General features: G+C 41.7%; 2 protein-coding genes and 1 long non-coding RNA gene across 6 annotated transcripts in view; 2 read left to right on the top strand and 1 right to left on the bottom strand.

The window, feature by feature from the left end:
• Nucleotides 1-333, bottom strand: part of LOC118206938 — a 36,898-nt gene extending 36,565 nt beyond the window's left edge. For both annotated transcript variants that reach the window (XR_004761278.1, XR_004761277.1), the window contains exon 1: nucleotides 13-333. This is a non-coding gene — a long non-coding RNA (uncharacterized LOC118206938). The remainder of the gene's footprint in view (nucleotides 1-12) is intronic.
• A 6,318-nt stretch (nucleotides 334-6,651) lies between these two features.
• LOC118206937 (CDC42 small effector protein 2-like) lies at nucleotides 6,652-11,134 on the top strand. Its single transcript, XM_035380126.1, has 3 exons — nucleotides 6,652-6,790; nucleotides 7,891-7,992; nucleotides 8,325-11,134. Exons 1-3 carry the CDS (start codon nucleotides 6,737-6,739, stop codon nucleotides 8,400-8,402), a joined length of 234 nt encoding a protein of 77 aa, XP_035236017.1. The 5' UTR covers nucleotides 6,652-6,736; the 3' UTR covers nucleotides 8,403-11,134.
• A 1,808-nt stretch (nucleotides 11,135-12,942) lies between these two features.
• On the top strand, nucleotides 12,943-17,039 carry LOC118206934 (nuclear factor interleukin-3-regulated protein-like). Of its 3 annotated transcripts, none has more exons than XM_035380119.1 (2): nucleotides 12,943-13,135; nucleotides 15,208-17,039. In XM_035380119.1, exon 2 carries the CDS (start codon nucleotides 15,376-15,378, stop codon nucleotides 16,777-16,779), a length of 1,404 nt encoding a protein of 467 aa, XP_035236010.1. In that variant the 5' UTR covers nucleotides 12,943-13,135; nucleotides 15,208-15,375; the 3' UTR covers nucleotides 16,780-17,039. The 3 variants fall into 3 exon arrangements, with proteins under 3 accessions (XP_035236010.1, XP_035236009.1, XP_035236011.1); XM_035380118.1 differs by having other exon boundaries at nucleotides 12,943-13,145; XM_035380120.1 differs by lacking the exon at nucleotides 12,943-13,135 and adding an exon at nucleotides 13,402-13,466.
• The last annotated feature ends 2,642 nt before the right edge of the window (nucleotides 17,040-19,681 follow it).

Genomic DNA, 19,681 nt, shown 5'->3' with positions numbered 1-19,681 from the left:
CTGTTCCTTTACCTCTCATTCCGTGCCGCTGTATCTCTGGGAAGCCCAATCTTGGGTTATTGATTGCATTGAAGACTGCGGCTTATTTTCACCCTCGGCAACAATTCCGAACATTAATAATGAAACTGCATTCAGAAACGATCCGCGCTCACCATCTTTAGTTAAGATGAGGCAAAACACTCTAATGCTCCTGCACATTGCCTTCTTTGGTAAAATGGTGTTGTATGCTGATGGGAGTCTACATAAATTTCCAACATCGCCACAGGTGTAGCCTACAAACAAATTAAAAGATGAACTACCAATCAGAACCTCTGTTTTGACTACCGCAGGTAAGGAGTGTGTAACTTGAGGGGGATAAATCCTAAGAGCAATGTACACTAAGGAATTGTGTAACTCATTTGTTTACTTTTGATCAAAGTGACCTCATCTGCACTATTGACGCTGAATGAATTGGAATAAATTCGTAATCAGCTCGGCAGCTATTACGATGCAGTACACTGTTTTGTCCTCTGGGCCAAGGCATGCATTTCTATTTGTTAAAATGTGTGCATGTTCTATTTTCATATTTTATTTAGTTCGTGATTTATTTACTTCACAGAATACGTGTAACAGTATGGTCGCGTTTACCTTTGCTCTTGCAAAGCCCAGTAGTTGCAAATGATAGTTCTGAACTGTAATTCTTTTACTCTGCGTCAACATTGCCACCTTGCGTTTGTATGCTGAACTATCTGATAACTGTGACCCCAACTAAACGGACTTGAATGTATGCATTCATACCAGAAAAGATAAAACAAGCAGTAACCCGTATTTACAGTTTGCCGTATTACCTGTTTTAAAAATAATTGAATTGTTTGAGGATAAGCAGGAGAAAAAACAACGATAGATATTTCTCAAAGCTTAATTATTAATCATAAAGAAAACAACACTTTAATTAAAAGGTGTATACTTACATTAACAAAATACATAGGTACCTTGTGAGCAAATAAGTATCATAGCCTATTCTGTGTATTCTAAGAAATATTTTATTATTCTACCTCTGGATAAGGTGTAGTGGACATCCTTTGCATGTGACATTTGTATGAACCACAGGAGGCGCTGTTTGACTTGTCAGGAGGTATGATTTCGTGGAACAACTTGTCCCCTCCTTTCTAATGCAATTCCCCCCCGTTCACATCTCCTGAAAAGGAACAGCGGTCGTGACATTATAATATTCAATCTACTTAAGGGCTGATTAGCCGCCTTTAACGACATCAACTATAATATTGTAGCGTAGTGACGGTCTTTGCATTGCGATTCAGTACATGTCTGTCAGAAATCTGCTCATTTACCTTCAAATGTGAGAAATACATTTTCACCTCTCTTGGAAGGGCTAATAATAACAGAGCGACTCGAATTGATATAGGTAAGACTATGTTTTTTTTTCTTATTGATCGAAACAGGATTATGAAATACATCTCAATTACACAATATTCTGTTACAATTCCATCTTAAATTTTCACCTACTATTTACTGAGGATGTGTGGGCTGTCGATGTTAGTATGGCTACAAGTGAAATCAGCGATGATATCAGCTTGTTAATAAACAGCCGCTGTCATATGGGTCTGGAGTATCAGTTAGTATCTGTCAGCTAAAAGACCCTTTTAATTAATTGAATAGCATGCATTACTGCGCTTTCATTTATAGTGCACTAAGTGGCTCTTGTGTTTCATTATGTTCAATTTAGTATTTTGGGTTATGCAGACTGAAGACATAGCCTGTGCCCATGTGTATGTGCGTGTTTTGTAAGCCTACCTGTCCAATATTGTGACCACATTGCGGAATAGTAGATGGGGTTTAATAACTTTCCCTTTTTTAGAGCCTCCTTCATCTGTTTCCACCCCATCGCAGAAAATGCTATTCTAAGTAGTACGCGTCCTACACGCTTTATCTGTGGCTTTTTCGCGATTGGTATCGAGTGGTGTGCGCGAGTTTCTCAGTAGTAGTAACACACCGGTGCCATGGCTACCCCCAGCTGTGGCATGGTGTTTCGCTAGCAACGATGTTACCCAGGGAGGGAGGGTTTGAATCGAGAGGGTGGTCCCTATCTCATTTCACAGAAGCTACATAAAGTACACTTTCTTTGGAGAACGCACGTGCCAGCTACATTCATGGAACACGTTCTGTCTAGGTGATGGACTGCCATTGAATACAATGGTACTGTTATTTACAATTTGTGTGCTTGCGCACATACGACGCTCAGAAAAGCAGGCCTCTTTTGTGGTGGAGGTTTTTACACTTGCATCGCTATTTTTATTTATTTATTTAGACGTGCGAACAGAAGACGTACATTGATGACAGTCCAGAAACCTGACTTGTTTATCCTTGCAGGATGTGGCTTACATTAGCATATTGCGTCATGTTCATCACAGGTGTAGGCGGTGTGTTTTTTTTTTTTTAGCATGTAGCTGGGTTAGGATAGCTAATTTCTCTGCTGTAGAATACCTTTTTTGCATGACAGTTCAAAAGATTCAAATGGGACATCACTAATGGTCCCATTAGATTGCTTCCATCTGGTGAGCAGTCAGCGCACTTTTTGCGAACTTTTTCCCTGATGCCAGCGATGGAGTACACAGCTGTTTAAAAGTGAGTAAGTGGGGGGAGCGGGAGCCTGAAAAAGCTAAGCACTACTGGTGCGAAGTTACATGCCAGCATCAGCAGTCATCCATATTTCCTGAACGCTGCACGCAGAGAAGCCATTCTCGCTAATCTGTATCGATTTACTAAAAACTTCCAACTTTTGTCAGGGTGTTTCCTTTCTTTTGCAGCGTATGGGGTCTTAAAGCAATGCATTAGCTGCACTTCCCTCCCAGGTGCGGGATTTTTTCGAATTGTAATCGTGAACCGTTCTCTCTTTGCCGTAGAAAGGTAGGCGGCTTATTTTGCAGAATTGCTTTAATGCCACTGGCCCTGAATACAGGGAATCGTTTCTGTTTCATTCACTTGCAGCATTAATGGCTGGTCTTGACACAGTGCTGAATGCACTCTCATCTGTAAGCTGAATAATGAGTCCAGATGTACTAAATAGTGTTTATGCACTGCTATTTCAAAATTGATATTCAAACCATTTGCAGTAAAAAAAAATTTTTTTTAATCACTAAGAAATCCAAAAAGCAGCCCTTTGTAACATTGATTTTCTTGTGAGGTCAGCCTCCATTTTCTCAGATCCATTACTAAACTAAAAACTAATCTTGGAATGGTTGACAGAACCACTTCTTATTTCAGTAATGGACCTGAGAAAATGTACAGTAGGCTCATGCTGCATGTCGCAGAGAAGAGATTGGATGTTTTGCCTCAGGAAATTGTGATGCAACAGGGATAGTCCATGTTTTGGCATCTTTTAGTGCTGAACTATTTAGCTTTTTTTGTTTTAGTTCTGTTTTTGTTTAACCTTTATACATTCTCCCATAAGGGCATGAGAGTAGGCCTAAGTAATCACACTTTTGTTGTGAACATAATAATGGCTGTGTTTGGTATTATTTGTTGTTACATGTTTTCATTTTGGGTTATGTTCATTTTCATCTCAGTAATGTTTCAAAATTTTGTGGTAGTCAATGTAAGATTTAGCCTAGTATAAGTGAAATTCATTCGTAGGACTCTCTTGAGGTTTATAGCTTGCAGTGCTTTTCCAGGGGCTGTTGACACCTGCGTGTGAACACCTGACTTCCCCCACGTTTTCCTGTGGTCATCTAAGGCCATTGTTGTTCAGAACAGTCAGAAGAGAAAATAGTGCTTCTGGCTCAGAACAGTCATTTTGTTCCAGACATGGTTTTTCTCAAGAATGAAAACTCTGTTGTGTGTTCTTGCTTGTGTATTTCAGAATATGCGTTTATGAACTGAGCATAGCACAGCGAATATGCACCATAGATATACTGCCATGAATAGACTCTTAGTTGAGTCTTAAAATGCTGATTCAAAAGGCATTTTTCAAATGTCATGATTGAGCAAAATGCCTCAGCAAGCAATATCTGATTGGTTTTAAAGGATAGTCTGTCAGTTTGCCCAGGTTATCTGAGCTGTTGCTGCAGAATATAAATTATGTTTACATTTCCCTTCACACTGAAATTGAATTCTGGGAAGGGTGTTTTTTAAGTCACGTCCCTCCAGTGAGATTAAACCTCTGGTGCATTGTGTTTGGCGGAAGGACATGCCTCTTCAGGAGAGTAATGTCCTTTTCAATATTGTACTTTTGTTAAAGTTGTAAAGTTAAATTATTACCTATGAATTTACCCAAGAATAACTCAATCCTAGTTGAAGTTGAAGTGGCAGTAGGTTTTTGTTGAGGACCAGACTTCGCTGAATGCGTGTCAAAGCCCCTTACTGCAGCACATGTGCTGCCTCGCCACCCCACAGTTGGACGCTATGGAAACATGCCCCCACCCCGTTCGCTGCCCTGGCAACGGGAGCTCGTCCACAGGAATGAGGGTGGGCCTCCAGAAACAAGGAAGATGGTCGCCCTTTTTTTACCACTTTGGCACACAAGCCTGATATGGTTTTGTGACTCTGATTGTTTTTTAGAAAAAGGGAGATGTTATGTTTCTTATCCTTTTATTCAGTATTTTATCTTTAATCTGTGAGTGAAGTATCTTCTCTGGTCATGACCCTGGAGGAGAATATATTCACTTTTTTAAACAAATCATGTTTTTTGAAGGGAAATGTTTAATGAAATGGTAGGCGCGTCTGAAATTAATTTGAAACAGGAATGTAAAACCGAGGGCTGTCATTATGGATGGTTAGAAAGGTATTCAAGAATTTTTTAATTCGATGGTAAATTTAAACAGTAATTGGAAGAGGGCTCTGGGGCTTCTGGAGGAAATGATAAGTTCTCTTTTCATAAATGTGTTTAGTATTTCTAAATTTTAAAAAAAGACAGGCTTTCAGTCAATTTACAAATGTTGGTAGATACATGATGTGAGATAATGAATAAGGAAAAATGGCCCTGACACTTACAGTAGGATATTGTATACATATGTATTTGACTCGGCTCCAGCTTATAGCTCTTATACTGTAGTGCTGACATTGATTGCGGCTGCTGCCTGCGACCTTATATTTCAGAGCGGGCTACGTTTTCCTTTGGGAGTGCCCTCACTGCGCAGAGTCGATAGTTTCTCTGCAGGAGTGACTTTGTGAATGCCGCTGGTCCAGTGACCTGTGACTGAGTGGAGGACAAAGGTCTCTCGTGGGGGGGCGGGAGGGCGGGAGGGCGGGGGGGGGGGTGTGGAGTTCTCAGAGTGCCCTCTTAGCTCTCTCCACAGCCCCACCGCCGACCCTCACAGCCTGGAAATCCACCCTTTCTCAGTCTCCTTTCCCGTCTCTGTTACTGGTCTTTTTTCAGTCTTAGAGATGTCAAGGCGGGTGAACGTCTTGTTTGTTTGCACTTGCGGACCGATTGGCGCGTGTTGGTTAAAGAGCATTCCCACGTGTGTCTCTTTGTGTATTTATTCACCACCCTTTATTTACATTGGCCTCTGTGCAGGACTAAGTCTGTTTGGATTGCACAATGTGCCTCAGCTTTGAACAGAATCACGGAGCACCATCCTGCTGTGATGCCACTTTTTGGACAGACTACCTTAAAGATGCACGTTAGAGGTGTGGACCGATGAGGTGTGGGTCAATGAGGTGAGGACTGATGAGGTGTGGATCAATGAAGTGTGGACTGATGCTTTTGGACCAGAACAAGGCCCAGCCCCTTTTCCAGGCTCCGCCATTTTTCATATCTTTTACTGAGGAAATGTGACACAGTCACATTTGCACCAGGAACTAGTCCTACCTCCAGGAACAAAGGACTGTGCTATTTAATGAACCGCTCTACAGTGCATTGCTCAAAACGGCAGGATCTAGGGATTTTTTTTCCGGTGAAATAATTATGGATCCCTTCAGCAGAACACCTGGGATTGGCTTGCTGAATGTAAATGAGAAGTGGCATTCAGTAATGTGCAGTGGGCTCCTGAGGGCATGTTATTTTAATGCTGAACTACAGACGTGCAGATGAGTCCTGTCCACCATGGTTGAGCGCTGCACCATGGTTGTGGTGTAGCGCTCATGCATTTTTCTTTGTTGACCAAGGGAGGCTGACTGAATCTCATGTTGGATCTCATGACTACATATTAAGAATGATGGCTCCCTGATGAATGACTAGGAAAAGCAGTCAACATAGGAACGGGCAGGTACAGTCTAGTGTAAGTGGACCTCTGGTCTATCTCACTACCTTTGCAGTTCTGTGGAAGTCACTGTTTAAACTCATTTGGGTGTTGCAGGTGTGATTATAACCAGTGTGTAGCAATAGCCTGTTTCCCTGGTTTCTATGGTTTCCCTTGCTCTCTCAGTAAGTCAACACACCCATATCTCATTTTCCTACTCATTGACACTGCTGTACGTAGATACCGTGCTCTATTCAAGACTCTTATTATTGTGTGTTTAATGACGGCAGTAAATGTTTAATATACTGAACTAAAGGCCGTGTTTATTCTCGCCATGTTGCAGGTCTTGCTGATTCGTGCCGGGGAATAACCTGCTGTGGCGGTCTCCTTCCTGGTCCAGGGTTGGCTTGGCTGTTCCTGATGCGATCTCGCACACCTCAAACGCGTTAAAACCTGAGCGCGGCCTCCACCGAGACGCACATCCCGTGTCCATCTCTGTTGCCTCTTTATATCCCCGGCGGCCATCTTGAGCAGGAATGGACACGTAAGGACCGTTGAGCATGAGCGAGTTCTGGTTCTGCTTCAGCTGCTGCATAGCAGAGCAGCCACAGCCGGTGAGTCCAGTCCGCCATTTTGACCCTGAATCCCGCCTCTTCGCTCAGTCCGGCCATTACCTGCATAAGCAAGAGGTAGAAATATAGAGGTCACTAAGAAGTTTTTAAAATTATTTTCCACAGGGAAATACAAAACTTGTTAAGGCATTAAGGGGTCATATGAGTAAAATAACGTGCACTCTCAAAACAAAAGTGCTAAGAACAAGACATAACACGTCATTTTTTAGCACACCTCCATGTCTAAGAGGTGTGTTAAAAAATGACACAATATGGTCAGTTTGTGACATGGATATTTTCGAAAACCTTAGTTTCTTATAAAAACCATTGTGATCAGCAGTTCATCTTAATCTCTCTGTCTCTCTTTCGTTGTTGTGAATTAAGATTAAAAACTGAGATTGCACGTTTTGTGAGAGAGAAATGACCAACAAAGAACATCTGTTTCTGTTATATCCTACCTCCATACCTTTATGACACTTCTGCAAATCAAAACACTGCATGGAGTTAAAGCACAGTGGACTGTGAAATCGTCAGAAAGCATGAAGTTAAGTATTAAAACTATAAAACCACAGCCAAGGGTCCCGAAGGTGACTGGCATGTAAATCAGTGTTTAAAAGGTGTGTGTGTGTGTGTGTGTGTGTGAAAATGGTTGTGAATTAACCAGAGTTTAGGTGATGGATATTTTAAGACCAGGGACATCTCATAAACAGTGCGCAAAGTGACTGAAATCAATGCATTCCCATCAACTTGTTACCCCCTCTGGAAGAAAGCCGAATACATTTCCAAATATTTTGTTCAATGTGATTACACAGCCCTTTCCCCCTTCCCTTTCCTCCCACCACACAGTACAGGACACAGATTGCATTATGGTCTAGCGTTCCTCCCACATCCTGCTGGTAATTCCCAACTTTTCGCTAATGTCTTAACACTCTGGGGAATTCTCTCTCTCTCTCTCTCTCTCTCTCTCCCTCCCTCTCCCTCCCTCTCCCTCCCTCCCTCTCCCTCTCCCTCTCTCTCTCTCTCTCTCTCTCTCTCTTTCTTTCTCTCTCTCTCTCTCTCTCCCTCCCTCCCTCCCCCTCTCTCCCTCTCCCTCTCCGCTCCAGAAGCGTCGGCGGCATATCGATCGGAGCATGATTGGCGAGCCGACGAACTTCGTCCACACGGCTCACGTGGGATCCGGAGACGTGTGCAACGGCGTCAACTCTGTGAGTCCGTCGCCGTGGCGATATCCCAGAACAGTTCGGTGTTTTGAGACTCTTTAGGGCGGGGTTCTGCACAACCGTTATTGTTGACTTAAGTACAGCATGTGGCACATTATAAATATGACATTAATTAATCTGGGTGGAGCATTGCTTTACATTTATTTGGCAGAGTATCCCTTCAACGTTCACATTTTAATTACCTAGATGGAGACAGAACGGAGAATGTCAATAGAAATAGACTGTTTAATCACTTGAAATGCAAATAGAATTTAGTTTGATGTTTAAATTTGGTTTCTGACCTAATTATTTTGAATTTGACCTTTTCCTTCCCCTAGGTGAACTCTATTCAGAGCCAAATGCAGTCGAAGGGCGGCTATGGGGAGGGAGATGTACCAGTCAATGCCCAGGTGTAAATACCGACCTGGGGGATCTGTACATAGTATGTGTGTGGTGACTGGCTGTGCTGCTTCAGGGAGAAATTCACTCGTGTTTACCCAGCAGATTGTGAGTCATGAAACTGGTTTCAGATCCAGCCCAACAGAGTCCAACCACAATTCGTGACAAGCCTTTATCACAAATTTAATCAGAGCAGAACAGGAGAATGTAATCCTTTCTCAAAAACTTAGAACAAAGGGCATTCCTGTAAGGCTGTATTTGCGCTTTTATCCATCTTTGTAATCCAACTAGTGTGAGTTGTGGTGATGGGGTCAAGCTTCTTTTGACTTACAGCAACTGCGTGTTACGGTGAAAAAATGGAAATGTCACTGTGAGGGCCAAACATTAAGCACATAAAATCAATATTTCAATATTTACAATATTTCAATGCTTTGTGTTCTATTTAATATTCAACATTCAATTCCATGTCTGAAAATGATTTTTGAAAAAGGGATCAAAAGCTCACAACAGTGGTTCCCAAACTTTCTGGACCCAGGCCCTTGAACTTATTTTTAAATATGAAAATTAAATGTTTTTAAACATTTATTTATTTTTTTAAATGTAATTGGCACAGTGTTCAGTTTGCCTGAGTGGTAGGAATGTCTGTTTTTCCCTCTTTATATTTATCTCACAAGCCACTTCAGTGGCTTACACAAGTCACCATTTGGTAACCACTGGACCGAAGCTCTCTGTAATGGTAATATATCATCGTGTTTGTGTAAAGGTTGAAGTGATGTCAATCATTTATGATGCTTCTGAATGTCCAGTGATGCAGCCAGAAATGTGTAGCCAGCACAGGGGAACTAAATCGTACGGTTGAGGGGTACTGACTGATAGTGGTTGGTTGGGTCATTGACTCATGTTAGCTTACTTTTTCAGCAGTTTTCCAATGATGATTGTGAATCGTCTCTGTGAATGTCAGCAGGTTTGTCTCACAATTTCCTCAAAAAATGAAAAAATAAAATTTGAAAAGAACAATGTTACATCCAGGCCTGCTCTACAGCCTGAGGACGAAGACAGAGTTGGTGTGTGTTGCCAGCTTGATGCCAGTAGAGTACTAGCGTCTGCTTTGTCCCACCTCTTTGAGTTCTGTTATAACTTTTCTAATGCTGGATCCTGCTGGCGGGATCGTCACATTCAGAGCCCCCCATCACCCCCCCCCCCCCCATGCTAATACAGTGCGAGATGCACAAAAAAACAAAAACTGCACGTGTAATGAATCCTGAATATTGGTTTTTCATCGGAACATGTTTAAGAACAAAAGTAATAATAATTTAAGAGAAGTTTTGTGAATGAGGGCCATTGATTCTCGCATGTCTCTGAGCTTCGGCGTTCTTCTGATTACTTCAGAACAGGCACAGACATAGCACAATAAACGCAACTGTGCACTTGCACATTATTCTTTTGGGTCTATGAACTCTGCGGGAGGGCACAGGCAAGGACTGAAGGAACAGAAACTTGGCGCCGTTGAATTGGACCTTTTACCCCTGAGCAAGATGCTCAACCTCCATTAAACATCCGGCTGTGTATACTTTGTGCCAATAGTGAAAAAAGGAGAATGATAAAGATGTATTTCTTCCTTTATCCTAACTTGCTACTACACCTTTATTGAGAGCCGTCCACCCTCTGTGGGACTAGAATAAAGATCCACCTGTGGCCAGGGAACCCAGCTCATATTGATAAATGGAGAGTTTGGCACTTGATTGCTGTGAGGTTACCTGCCTGCCAAATAACTGCAGTGGCCTGTGAATCCACAAATAATTTGATTCCATGTCCCCCACAGTCCAATGGGATAATAGCTCAGTTCTCTGCAGCAATTGACAGTGTGAATCGTAATGCTATATTTTTGTGCGATTCACTGTGAGAAAATGTATTTTCTTATTGTTGCTCATTCAAGGTCTGGCACCAGCAGATACATTTTGATTACTTTTTTTTTTTTCTTGGCCTCTTTGTCCAATTTCTTCTTTGGTAATCATTGTGAAGTTTGGTCCTGGCTTTGCTAAAAGAGACTGTATGGTGGCCTAGCAGTGCCAAAGTGTCTTTCGCTATGGAATTATGTTTGAGGTAAATTCCACTTGTGTAATTTTTTTCAGTTATATTTTTTTCATAATAGTCATTGGGGTTCCCATTTTCCTTTAGGACAATAACGGGCATTTCATTTTCATAATGGGTGGAGGGGGTTGAGATAATTCCAAGGGCTCTCACTGAAAGGGGGCCCTCAAAAAATTGCTACAAGAGGAAAATATAGTGGTGTAATCATGTAGGGATGGGGTGGCCTGGTATGGTGGGGCCCAATGTGAGATCTTTTTTTGGGGGACCCAAATTCCCTGCCGGCACCCCAGTCTTGGAGCCGTAATGTGTCTGGCAGTTCCATCAGCTTAATGAACTAATGTCAGTGAAGTTGTCATCAACAAACCGGCTTGTTCAGCTTAAGGGCATGTTGCTCAGGTAAAAAGGTATATTTTCAGGTAAGTATTATATAGAGCAGTGTCTAACATGAAAGCGCATGTGTACATTTATGCGGGAAATGTAAATTACATAAATTTGCCTGTCCAGTTCACCTGGGTGAATATTTTAATGGAATATCATTGAACCATTTGTACAGAAAATGTATTTGGTATTTGTGGTACCATGTATGTGCTATCTGAAAATAGTGTCCGTAAACATGTTTCATATCGGGGTCAACTGATTAAAGTTATGTCAAACCATTGGTTCCTGTGTAATCTCACTTTCTTTCCATCTTGGTTCCACAATGTTTTTTTGTTTTTTTTACTAGTCGCAGTGATAGTCAATTTCACATTTCCAGTCCTCATTTATAGTCTTCATCGTTATATCAACTACGAAGAGAACATATTTGGTTAAATAAAGCTATTGTATTAACCCGCAATCTTCTCTGATATACATCTTCTCACCGTCATGCATGAAGGTGATGACCTCAAGAGTTTGAAAGCAGTAACAGCGCCACCCTGTGGGTAAACTCTAAATTGTGTGTATATTCTAACGTGCGTAAAAGGCAGGCAGCTGAATAAAAATTATAATGGCAATGTTGCTACTGCCTATTTTTCAATTTCTTGCGTTTCATAATGAGAATAAATTTAGGATATTTACATTCCTCGCACCCATGCATTTGTGATATTTATTTACATAATTTTAGATGAATTATATCATATATTTCAGTGTGGTGATGATACGGCCAGAGTTTGCAGGGCAAATATGTGCGAGCTATTTAGTTATTTATAACGGAACAAATATGTCTTAGAACTGTTAAAAGAACTGCACAAAGGCAACACGAACGAGGATAACTCCACGACGAATAAACGATCATAAACCACATCCAGCTGCAGTATTTATTTTACAATTCATAGAAAATGTTCTAAGACAGTGATAGGATACTTTGAAAACAGTGGGATGACTATTAAGCTGTTTCGTCCTTTTCGTATCGGTATCGTTGTTTTTATTGGTAGCATTTAATAATTAGGCAACGTAGATATAACAACGTCATGTAAAGCACTTTTGCGTTTTAATTTTTAAACCATTTATTCGTCTCAACTATTTAAAAAGTTGCCATCATTCAAAATATACAAGGGCACAGGATAGACAATCCTCGCAGGAGGATTAGAACGGTTACACAGTGCATGCCCTGCATAGGAAAATTACGTAAAACGACGATGCAACCATACCGTGTCCCCAGTTATGCAACTGGAATAGGGTTGCCAGATTGTTTCACTGGGGTTATAATAGGTTTCTTAAAAGTCGGTTGAACTAGCTATCTGCTGAATTATGTTACTGTATCCTTTAACAAAACTATGAAAAAGAAAAATGCAAAAAACATTACTGTACAACTATCATTGCTTACTTTATGTGACTTTACAACCGTGTTCCTTTTTCTCAATTCATATTTCCAAAATGAAATTATGGTAGGAATATTAATTACTTATATGTATAAGAAAACAAATGTGGAAATGCTTGTGTTTGACTCATTTTTACCCTGCACAATACATCACTTGCTTCTAAAAATGAATTAATTGAATTTTAGCACATTTCATTTTATAGGAATCACTGATCCGAAGAAATGAAAACTACTCGTACAGATTTAAGGAAGCCTCAATTGCTATTGCGTTTTGTGCAAATCTGTAACCTATCAGCAGTATAGGTATAATAATTATATTATCTTTTTTCTAATACAATTACTGTTTATTTTTGTTTAATCTCAGTGACGGTCAGACTTAATGTGTTGTCGAAAACGCACGAAAGCCGTTGTGTTGGATTCTCCTCTCACACAATTTTACCTCTTCTAGTCTAACAAAATATTAATCATTCTGGCAACCTCACCATAAAGTGAAACGGCTTCTACGAAGTCGATCATGTGCTCATTCAGCAGACGTTCGTTCTGCGTTTGAAGTGTCATTGTAGGAGCCCCTCTGTCATTGGCTGTAATCTTAAACGTCTGAATTTCTATTGGCTGTTTTAACTGCCATTGATAGAGTCCTGCCAATGCATTGCTTCAATGACCTACTAACACAGATCTGTGAATCAGACTGTCCAGGAGGAAAAGACAAGCACGGAATTATTAACCAGTGCACTGCAACTGGATTTCACATGTGAAACTTCAAACAAAGCGTTGCGGTTTCGGCCAGGCTAATGTTTGATTGAGAAAATACGCAATGCCACGGACAACCAGAACTTCACCATCGGTCGGCGTTAATGAAAAGTAAGAAAAGGTAACTTTGACTAGATGAGTCGTTTAGAGAATGTCTTATTTCATGTTGGCTGATTCATTGAAAAGCAAAGATTGACTCATATTGCAGAACGGTGCTGTCTGGAGTCGCTTTTCAGTCACTGGGGCACTTTTGTTAGCGTGCAGTAGCAGATAATTGCTAAAATTGCATTGTGACAGAGTTTTTCTGTTTATAGAGACGTTGTACCTTCTTGTCTTGTGACAACATAACGTGTGGCTACCCAGAAAATTGATCCTGTGAGAAGGGATGCGTCTAACCTGTGGACTTGGCACCAGAAATTACGAAGTCATAACCTGATTTTCGGTGATGTAATACTGAGATCACCCCATGGTGTGATGATGCTATTTCAGTTATGGTCTGGCAACAGTTTTAATTCTTATGTTTCGATGGCTTGTCTTTATTAAGGCTAAACCCGTCCAAACTTACACTGCGTAATAACAAGAAATCTGGCTAGGCACTGGATAACACTACCTATAGGATATTTATTTTTATCTAGCCTATATAAAATGACACCTCGTTACACAACAGGGAAGGAATTTGCTAACAAGCGACGGTGGGTCGTTTTGTAATCCATGTGCTGAGTTAATCCTGAAATAAAGCTCTGGAATCCGGGATATTCACGGCATTGTTTAATGAAGCCACGCGAGTCTCAACTCCGGCGTGTCTGCAGTGACACATTGTGCACACATCCTCATCCCCGTAGAATCAAAATGACTGTTGACTGAACTCTTACATGATTTTAAGAAAATGTATGAAGTGTAACGTTACGAGGGGTCAGTGTTACGAAATTATGAAAGACTGAATGGGGGGGAAATGAAGTCTGAAATTGACCTGTAATGCGTCTCATTGGATAATTTGTGTTATGAAACTGAAAAAAACAAGCGAGCAATGAAACTTAATCTCTATGTAACTAAATCGCCGAAATGAGGCGATTTTTAATTCAGGTGAAGGTTGAATGGCTTTTCCAAACCCACCCACGCAAACTGGTTGTAAATCAAAAACAAAAATTGAGTTTATTGTCGTTAACATTGGGTCGGTAAGACCTGTTTCCACATTTTCAAGTTCCTGTAGCCTACATCTTACTCATTGTGACATTGGAGTTTGTTCAAAGAAATGCAAGTGCTTACTTAGTCCTCTTAACTGCGTGAGCGTCTATTATCGACATTCCATTGGGAATATGTTTGTTTTTCTGTTTCCGCTCCGCCACGTGCGTTGATGGCTGGCGGAATTCCTTTGTTCCATTGATAGCTCCAGTAGGTTGAGATTTGGTCGTTCTATCCTGGAGAATGAATCAGGCCTTAGACACGCAGCTTGCTAATGTAGCTCTCTGATGTTGCAAGAGCCAGCCACAAAAATGGGCATGACCAGCAGTTCATATAATCTACCACTACTGACTACCTGGCATTGCCACACCTATTTTAGATAGTTTAGTTCCCTTTCTTCCTCGATACATAAAGCAATTACGTTGCGAGCTTGTTCCAGAATCTGCCTTTTTATGTGATTCACGCCTTCTCTTTAGGAAATAATTCCAAAATCTGCATTTTTTTTTGTACATTGAGTTGTCTTCAGTGAGTTATGCAATGATGATAAGGTGGTTACATGACCAGTTTTAACTGAGCCAGGACTGCAATTATGATGGCAGGTAACAGTGGTTTTTAGTAGAATTAGCATTATTTTATTAAATATGAGAAATCTATGTACTCCGGTTGAATTATGAGAAGAGGTTTTGAAAGGAAAATTGCTCTGTAATGCAAAAAACATTCTTATGTATCTTGTCACAAAAAGTAATATCAGCCCAGAATTTTTTTTAAATGACCAACTAAAAAATCTGATAAAAGACCTTTCTGTTGTCCAGAAGTGCCTCCTCAACATAATTTGGTATTGAACCTTTTGGCAGAGCCCCTGAGTATTTCCTTTTGAAGCACATAGCAAAGAGGCTTAGTCAGGAAACCATGCCAAGGCCAAGGGTATGAATCAGGTGCTTGATAAAGAGCAGGACATTCATTCACTACTGTTCTAACAGAACTCTTTTATTCATCTCTAGGTTTTTTTGAAGAACATCACACAGAAAAGATTGTTTTTGGAATGACCAGTTACCAGAACACAGAGAAATTGCATTACCTTTCTTATATTTTAGATGAAAAAAGCACAAAGTGACATCTTCGTTGTGACTTGTGAAGTTACGTAAAAAGCTGATTTCATTTTTTTAAAAATGCAATCAATCAAGAAAGAACCACCTTCTGATACCTCCTGCAGTGGGGAGGGCATCCTGGTCCTAGCGGGGGCTTTACAGGGACCCGACGTGGAGGCGATTAACCGAAAACTGTCTAACGCAGCCTTCGGCGGCAAAAATTCCTCCAGTCGCCGGAAAAGGGAATTCATTCCGGATGATAGTAAGGATGAGCAGTACTGGGAGAGGAGACGGAAGAACAACGAGGCGGCCAAGCGATCGAGGGAGAAGAGGCGCATCAACGACATGGTCCTGGAGAACAAGATGGTCGCCCTGGGGGAGGAGAACGCCAGCCTCAAGGCCGAGCTGCTCTCCCTGAAGCTGAGGTTCGGATTGGTCGGCTCCGCGGCCTACGCCCAGGAGGCGCGGACCGTCTCCGTCGTTTCCATGGCCCTTCGCCAGGACCTCGCTCCGGCGGGCGGCGAGCAGGTCTCGCTCTTCGGGGACGCGGATCCTGCTCGCGCGGGGGGGAGCTGCATTTCCGTTATCAGGCACTCGCCGCTGGGCGCCCGCTCCCCTGCGTCTGAGGCGGCGGCGGCGGTGGCGGTCCGGGGCGGCGCCCGCGGACCCGCGGAAGCCGTCAAACAGGAGCTGACGGAGACGGTTCGCTACCCAAGGGAGCCGAGGGAAGGAGGCAGTCCGTATGAACTCTACCCAAACTGCATGGCCACCCCTTTCTCAAGCGGCTCGTCTGAGCCCTCTCCCCTTTTGCCGTTAGCGAGGTCATCCAGCAGCTCCCCTGGAGTCGCGGACGGGGACGAAGGGGCCGCGGGCAAGTCCTCAGACAGGGAAGACGAGCAGCGGGTGCCGAAGGGCCCCCTTTCCTTTCCAGCGGACCCCAAGAGCGTCATCACTTCCTGTGCCAAGGTGCCGGACGTCAGCTCCTCCGCCCTGCCTCACAAACTCAGGATCAAAGCCAAGCCCGTCCGGGTCAAAATGGAGGCCGTCGACCTCGACTACGATGCCCAGGGGAAGCCGCTGGGAAACGTGACCGGGAAAGGTTCCCGCCAAGTGGCACAGCGCTCGGAGTCCGAATTAACTCAGTCCCCCCTTAGCCCGCTGTCCCTTCAGGTGGCCGATCTTCAGGACTGGACCCACGGACCCGAGCACTGGCACGCAGGCCGCCTGGAAACGTTAGCGGGTGGCTATAAGAACGGCCCCAGCCCAACGGGCCACCTGACAGACAGACGTGTCGTTGACCTGAAAGAAGGCTCTCCCACCGACACGGAGTCTGAGAATGCGTATCTGAAACGAGGTATTTCCCAGCTTTCGCGGGAAGTCGCATCTCTGAAGAGACATATTACGAATCGGCAAGTGTCTGTGGTGGAATCGGGCCAAAGCGCTTCTGAACATGCCTTGCTGTCGAAAGGCTGCTACGCGGAATGAGCTGGCTGCGTTTGTACAAGGCCTGGTTTTCACTGCGGCTCTGTTTGTCTTTGCACTGTGTGGTTTATGTGTTGTCAAAATTACTTTGTTTAAATTGACTGTGTTATGCGCACATGCTGTTGTAGTTGTCACGGTTTGATACCTCTCGTTCACTGCCCAGCAGCCAAATGTCAGTGGAGTTGTTAGTGAAATGTTAACATTCTCTCATTTTTGTCAAAATGCTGCAGAATGCTGTTTGAAATAAATGTATTCGGACGAACGCTTGGTGTTTTTATTTAGCGTTTTTTATTGCAATGACTTTTACTAAAGAATTATCTTCATCCCTCAGTAGTACAGCTATCTTGTATTCAACTGAGTTCAAATTTACACCTTACAATGCTAAATCCTTCATAAATTATTACATGAGAAAATGGTGGGGGGGGTTTTGGAAATCAATATCAGGGCATATGAATATCACGTTAGCTGCATGGTAACTTGTATTCATTGAGGCTACTGAACTGAGTCTCATTTCCGAGCTCCCAATAAGGAGCGTGCCCTGGCTGTGAATGAGAGATTGTGTTTTCTGAGTTTATTCTGTGAGACCCAACAGGAGCTCCTCAAGCCTCACCTAGTCAGCCCCAGGGTGTCTAGAGCCAGCCGCCTGTCTCCCGTAAACAACAGCCAGCCTTATCACCGAGGTCACTAACACAAAGAGCGTGAATTCGCAAACATGGCCGACCACCATAGAAACAGGATCTCTTTTCGCTTGATGGATCATAGGTTGAGGAGGAAGTGGTAAACCTCCCTGTTGCCTTTCTATTTAATGCCAGTCTTATGACATAGAAGGAGAGAGACAGCAGAGATGGACGCAAAGATTAAATGCATCATTTAGAATTATTATGAACGCAACTTTTTAATTATGAGGAATAGGGAAGATTTTTATATACTTCATCCATTCATGTTTGAGTTATGGGCTAATAAACACAATATATATAACCTCTGTAATCAGACTGACATCAGTCCGCGCTACTGAACATAGACCGAGAAGCTCTAATCATTCACTCTAAACGGTGTCTATAAAGTCATAAGAAGTGTAGTCATTCATCTGACTGCAAATTAATTTCCCTCTTAAATTGAGAAGCAGACATTTTTCATTAGAATCACTGGGGAATTGTGGAGAAGACGGTAATTTGAATTACGCAGTCATAGCAACACGGAATGAATGACTCATACTGGAGTGAGAAAGCTCAGTTAGAAATATATGTCTTTATTGCTGATAATTAGACTTTGTAGAATGTATTTACAGTAACCATGGTGAAAACATTTTGGGACAGAAAACAAGCTGCTTTTTTTTTTTCCAACGTATTCCTTCACCGGATTCAAAAGGTTAAACAGTCTATCTGAGAAAAACTTTGAACAGAGTGCCCCTTTATTTGTTGTGTGTTATCTCAAATTACTTCCTGTTGGCTACCCATTTTTTATTCTTTATCTTCCTGGAAAAAAACACAGCATGGCCATTGTAGTCAATTTCATTGTAGTCAAGGATTGTAAACAGAATTGCCATCGGACAGCCAAATTAGAAGACAGGTCTTTAAAAAAAAAAAAATAAATAAAAAAAACTACTTATTTTCACTCAGATTGGTTAGACACAAAAATATACAATAAGCAGTATTAGGAATAACTAATATAATTTAACAGTTAATGTTTCAGGCAAACTGAAAAAAGCAACTGTTAACATGCAACAATATTCATGAAGCTATGTTTAATCATAGATTTTTCAAAGGTTTTTTAATACTTCTGTCAAATATGTACTTTCTGGAAGTGAAATTTATTTGTAAGTATTTTTTATGATTTCGTCTATTGATGATTTATTCTATAAACTAGTGAATGGTTAACTGCTCATCAGTCCAAGTGAGGAGAAATCTTTCTTATATTCACACTGTCTTATCACTCACCCTTAATGAAATATTCCAGTAAATGAAATCATTGTGAGCAATTAATGTAGTATTCATCTGTAACCAATATGAACGAGCATTATTTATCAGAAATCACAATAAAAAAACAAATGAAATGTTTTCTATGAAAAGAGGTTAAGGCCTGCCACACTCTTTGCCTGAAATGTGCTTGGAAAAAACATGCACTTGGAGGGTGTTTTTGGGTCTATAAATACAGAGGAGATGATAATAAAGTAATTTAGCGTGCTTGGTATGTGTGGAGAAAATGGATAAAAATGATTCAGCTGGCAGCTGTTTCCAAGGTGATGGAAGCAAAAAAGAAGAAAAAAACTCAATTGAAAGGGGCTATTTCCCTTGAACTTAAGTCTGAATGGTTGTATATGTATATAACAAAATTCCCTGCAGTACTAACTTTAGGCAAGAAATTGAATTTTTATTGTGTGTCACCAATGACGGTGGTCAAGGGGCCCAGCTGAGGTCAAGAGACTCGTCTGGGATGGGGTGAGGTGGGGTGAAGGGGGGTTAGGCTGGGGTACGCTCTTTTTTCCCCTTTAATTTAGTAATTTAATTGAGAGTCCATTTTCGGCTTCAATTTGACAAAATATTACAGGCCATTCGTTTCTCTCCTAGATGAATTGTAACAGATGTTGTCACTAAAGAATGAAATTAATTATAGACTTTGGAAATGGACATGAAAAAAAGGACATGAACTTGGTGTTCTCAGTGACAGTTCCGGCCCTGCGTGTCCTTGAGTTGTATTACAGCCAATCCAATCAAAATGGTTGTAATTTCACATAACATAAAATATCCTGCCAACCCCTCTCACAGATGTGGAATGAATGAAAAGCCCTTTCACACTTTTCACAGACTGCGTGATTCAACAACCCACAAAAAGCATCAAAATGCCACATTTAGGCCCTTTTCTCCGGAAATTCGGCATTTGACCAAATTATTGCATTAGGTCATGG

This window comes from Anguilla anguilla, chromosome 10 (assembly GCF_013347855.1).
Source record: "Anguilla anguilla isolate fAngAng1 chromosome 10, fAngAng1.pri, whole genome shotgun sequence".
In the NCBI taxonomy this organism is placed as follows: domain Eukaryota; kingdom Metazoa; phylum Chordata; class Actinopteri; order Anguilliformes; family Anguillidae; genus Anguilla; species Anguilla anguilla.
Note: the sequence above shows the minus strand (reverse complement) of the source record. Positions and strands in the feature narration are given on the sequence as shown.

What these genes read in the sequence shown, in the direction of transcription:
- LOC118206937 (XM_035380126.1), top strand. Translation starts at nt 6,737, where the DNA reads ATGAGCGAGTTCTGGTTCTGCTTCAGCTGCTGCATAGCAGAGCAGCCA. An exon ending in TAGCAGAGCAGCCACAGCCG is followed by an intron (nt 6,791 to 7,890) that starts GTGAGTCCAGTC and finishes TCTCCGCTCCAG; the next exon opens with AAGCGTCGGCGGCATATCGA. An exon ending in TGTGCAACGGCGTCAACTCT is followed by an intron (nt 7,993 to 8,324) that starts GTGAGTCCGTCG and finishes TCCTTCCCCTAG; the next exon opens with GTGAACTCTATTCAGAGCCA.
- LOC118206934 (XM_035380119.1), top strand. Translation starts at nt 15,376, where the DNA reads ATGCAATCAATCAAGAAAGAACCACCTTCTGATACCTCCTGCAGTGGG.